The sequence below is a fragment of the Antrostomus carolinensis genome, unplaced genomic scaffold (assembly GCF_000700745.2).
Source record: "Antrostomus carolinensis isolate BGI_N321 unplaced genomic scaffold, ASM70074v2 scaffold18990, whole genome shotgun sequence".
Taxonomy (NCBI): domain Eukaryota; kingdom Metazoa; phylum Chordata; class Aves; order Caprimulgiformes; family Caprimulgidae; genus Antrostomus; species Antrostomus carolinensis.
In genome coordinates this window covers 1-4,400 of record NW_010286664.1, presented here as the reverse complement: position 1 = coordinate 4,400, position 4,400 = coordinate 1, and the positions used below count along the sequence as shown (strand labels likewise).

Here is a 4,400-nt window from a genome sequence, read left to right as displayed (position 1 = left end):
ATGCTGGTCGACAGCCACTGAACATGAGCCAGCAGTGTGCTTAGGTGGCCAAGAAGACCAATGGCATCCTGGCCTGTATCAGAAATAGTGTGGCCAGCAGGACCAGGGAAGTGATCATTCCCCTGTACTCAGCATTGGTGATGCTGCACCTTGAGTACCGTGTTCAGTTTTGGGCCCCTCACTGCAAGAAGGACATTGAGACACTGGAGCATGTCCAGAGAAGGGCAACGAAGCTGGTGAAGGGGCTGGAGAACAAGTGTTATGAGGAGCAGCTGAAGGAACTGGGGTTGTTTAGTCTGGAGAAGAGGAGGCTGAAGGGGAGACCTTATCCCTGTCTACAACTACCTGAAAGGAGGCTGTGGCGAGGTGGGTGTCGGTCTCTTCTCCCAAGTAACTAGCACTTGGCCTTGTGGAACTTCATGCGATTAATAAGATAATAAACAGTTTGAAAATATTCCCACAGTCCATTGGTTCACGTGTTTTTTCATAAGTGACCAAAATGACAATCCCTTTCAGCACACTTCAGATGATGTAGGATGTCCTCAGCCCAAGAGGCAGAAAGACCTGGATGGACCCCAGAGGAATTAAAAGTACAATGATTAACAAACTTTCCTTCTGATACACAGATGAAGCAACAGGGGGGCTTACAAGGCTTTGGTTTATAATTCTAGGATAAAAGACAAAGCCCAAACTGAGCGACATTTCTGCCTCTAACTTATAGATTGTCTGCTCTTTCTGCAGAAGTACAGACTTCTCAGTCCATACCACAAAACACACTTCCAAATCACATTCAGCAGCTGTTCAACTATCTGCATCTGCAGTAGAGCAAATCCATAATCAGGCAATGCAGTTGAATATTCTATTCACAGACATGGGTATGTTTTGGGCACACCTGCCTTTATTTTTCAGTCCTTCTGAGGTCTAGGGGAATATCGAAATGGAGTCTAGAAAAGGTTTTAATCTTTATCCCAAGTGGACAATGTATTTGCACTATATAGAAAACAAAGGAGAACAAAATCCTAACTTTAGAGTTCATCTTTTAAAGGCATGGCCATCTAAGCAATGTATCAAACAGACTGCTGTTTCTACTACTTCTAAGGGCACTTTAGTGTCATTTTACTACACAAAGAAACTGTATGCTAGAAAATAAAACACTCGAAGAAAGACAAGTCAACTCTATTTTTCAGATGATCTATTATCACCAACAGACATTTGTTTAGTCTATACAGACAATAATAATTCTCAAAACTGGCAACTACCCTGGGCAGTAAATTTAAAAGAAAGCTCTTATGTCTTAATAACACCAAACAGTTCATATTTTCATCTGAAGTTTACAATCTGGAATTGAAAAGTTATCCCTTTTTACAAGTAACTCTTAAGAGTAATAAAGCAGCAACATACTGCGTGTAAAAAACATTTTCCCCTTGGTTTTCCTCCAATTTACCTGTTTGTTAATAGGAACAAAACCAGTAAACACATACCCTGGTTCTAACCCTGTTCCTGTCATCAGCATGGACACTCAAGAGACCAACCTCTCAAGCTCATGCCATTTTCTGATGGCAAGTACGTACCCAGAGATAATACTGTGTTGAAAGCAGTGTTAGTGCAGAAGCGCTGGCGCATTAACACCTACATACAGACTGGCTGTATGCTTCTCCAACAAGCTCCAGCACAATGCTGTGGCACCAGATCAACTCTACATATACACCATGCTCATGCCCTGCTCTAGTGGAAGCTCATTTAGGTGAACTTTCCTGGGTTTAGCCAGGTAAACCTAACCAGTAAGCACATATTCAAACAGAACTCTAAAAGAAATAGGGTTGAGTCAAGCATGTATCTTCTTATTCCCAATCCTCTCTTCAAAGTCTTGTCTCCAGAAATACCACAGGGAAGAACTCTATGTAACCTTAAAACTTCAGGATATATTATTTAAACAGTATATATAATCCACTGTTTTTTTCCACCTAACAACAACAAAAAAATCTTTCGCTTTACTTTTTTTCCAGAAGTTTACAGATAATCATATTATTCATTGTCAACCCCCTTGAAAATGCTCTGCTCCCAAACATGAGGCATTGTCAAGGCCACCCTCCTCTCCAAATCTAAAATACTTGAAAGTTTTTATCAGAACACAATGTTACTGGGGCTAGGAGAACAATTCCTCAAAGGTTACACTGCACACTTCTCTTTTCTCTTCAAAATAATATTAAGATTGTTTAAGTTTCCACTAACAATTTTCAAGGTTCGTCAGGAGAATGGGAATCTGACTTTGATGCGTGCAATTTTTATGAAAAGCTCACTTTCTTCAGTAGCAACAAATTGTGTGCTTTGTACCAACTCTGTCTCCTCGGATTTTCGCAGCAATAACGGATACCTCTCCTGGAACCCTGCCTTTTTGATCTACTGAAAAAAAACCCTCTTCCAACCCTTTTATCGTCAAACTCAAGGTACTGTTCCAGATGCAAAAAGCCTGGAAATGTCACGTAAGAGCACAAAAGACTGATTTACCATGACTGACAATTCAAGCTCTGCCTCTTGGGATGCAGAACACCACTTATTATTAATCTCCAAAATAATCTTCAATAAAGCTCATGCATTGTCTCAGGTAACTGTTGACACACACCCATTTCTGCAGAGCATATGGGATGTTTTCTCTGTCTCTTTCAGAGCTCCAATCCCCACACGCCCTGATCTTTGAGCTGAAAACTACAAGTAAGGAATGTAACAGCAAAAGGAACGAGAGAAGGACTAGTCTTCTCACAGTGGTGAAGAATACACTAATATAATTAACTTCACAGCAGAGAAATCATCTACACATATATAGTTCTACAAACTTCTATTTATCTGAGTAAGTGTCACCAGTTAGACAGCAGATGATTCTTTCATTTTTGCAGTTTCTTTCTCTTTGATGGATCACAAAGCACCACACAAACAGCAATCAGAAGTATGTTTCAGCTAGAAAGATGCTGAAAAGATAACAGGTGACCAACATCTTTTTTATTATAATAAGGGCAAACAAAGAACACCATCACTCTTACAAAGGCACCAAGAGAGTTTAATGCACGGTTGAACTGAGAAACCCCAGCGGCTTTAAAACATTTCATCTGACTGTCTGACACTGCAAAACGCACACACCACCATGCTCACCTCAAACAAGGTGGTCACTCCAAGAAGTACCTGTATCTTCAGATTACCTCATATTTATTATCTACTAGATCAGAGATATAAGATAGCTAATACACATAAAAGAGTAATAGTTGTTTTCATACCACTTGATCTCCAGGGTTTGTAAACAAATCCATTAATCTTTAATGTACCAGGAGTATAGGCAGATGCGGTTTCTTTCAGGGACACACAACAGCCAAACACAGCAACCTCTGACCACTAAAATTCCCAACTATGTCTAGACCTTTGGCACAGAACAAAAATTGCCACTGCTGTGTTTTTGTATTTTTAGCAACAGTTTACCTGAGTAAACACAGAAAGATTTAACCAAAGACCAGCAAGCCACAGGCAGGGCAAATCTAGCCCCTGGTCCCTACATCTGTGTGCATACTACTGAAACATAAAACTTCATACTTTCAGAAAACATGTAAGGGTGTTACCTTTCTGGACGTGGATGATGTCTGGAAAATTGGCCAGATGCCCCTGATACAGCGCTAACAAATCCATCACAGGATCTAGGTCCTGTCGGGGCTGATCTGCAAACAGGTCCCCGATGGCATCGTAGGCTTCTGCAGTGAAGGCTATGGCTTGGTTGAGGCCAGCCGAAAAAGCCTGCTGGTCCAGCTCAAAAGCCTGACTGAGGCACTTGAAGGAGTGCCCCACCTTCTGGTATTCCTTCTTGAAGCCAGTGACTTGTTTGCGGGCAAACTCGTTGGCCGTGTGATTAAGCTGCAGGGTGCTCTCGTCCATCTTCTTCGTGAAGGCTTTAAAGCCATCCACCTGGCTTTCCACCTCCTGCAAGTCCAGGCTGGCCCCAGGGCCTGTGGGGACACTGATGGTCAGGAAAAAGTTGGCACCCACCATCTCATCCTTCTCAGCCTTGCGCTTGCCTTGTTTCCAGGCCTTCTCATCTGTGCTGGGACAGGTGAGGAAATGCTGAAAGGCATCGCACTGAGCCAGCACGGGGTGGCTGCACATGTGGTCCATCCACCAGGCCAGGCCTTTTTTGATGAAGTCCTCCCCGAAGCGGCCGGTGGCCTGCTTCTCCGGCAAGTGGGGCACAGAGATGACGGGGAACTTCTCGGCCAGGCGCCCGTAGAGCCAGTCGAAGTGCTTGTAGCGGCGGTGCACCTGCTGCCCGGTGTGGCTGGGCACCAGCTTGTAGGCGATGTAGCTCTTCATGCCCTTGAACTTGGTCTGCTTGGTGGGGTCCTCAATGGAGCACTGGAAGGGGT

General features: G+C 43.3%; 1 protein-coding gene across 1 annotated transcript in view; it reads right to left on the bottom strand.

Moving 5' to 3' along the window:
- The window catches only part of SNX18 (sorting nexin 18), a gene marked incomplete at its 5' end in the record, with an annotated part of 20,028 nt that extends 15,633 nt beyond the window's left edge, over positions 1-4,395 (bottom strand). Inside the window, one exon of the mRNA XM_010176977.1 lies at positions 3,606-4,395. Coding sequence (XP_010175279.1) covers positions 3,606-4,395 — 790 coding nt within the window. The remainder of the gene's footprint in view (positions 1-3,605) is intronic.
- Between the last annotated feature and the right edge of the window lie 5 nt (positions 4,396-4,400).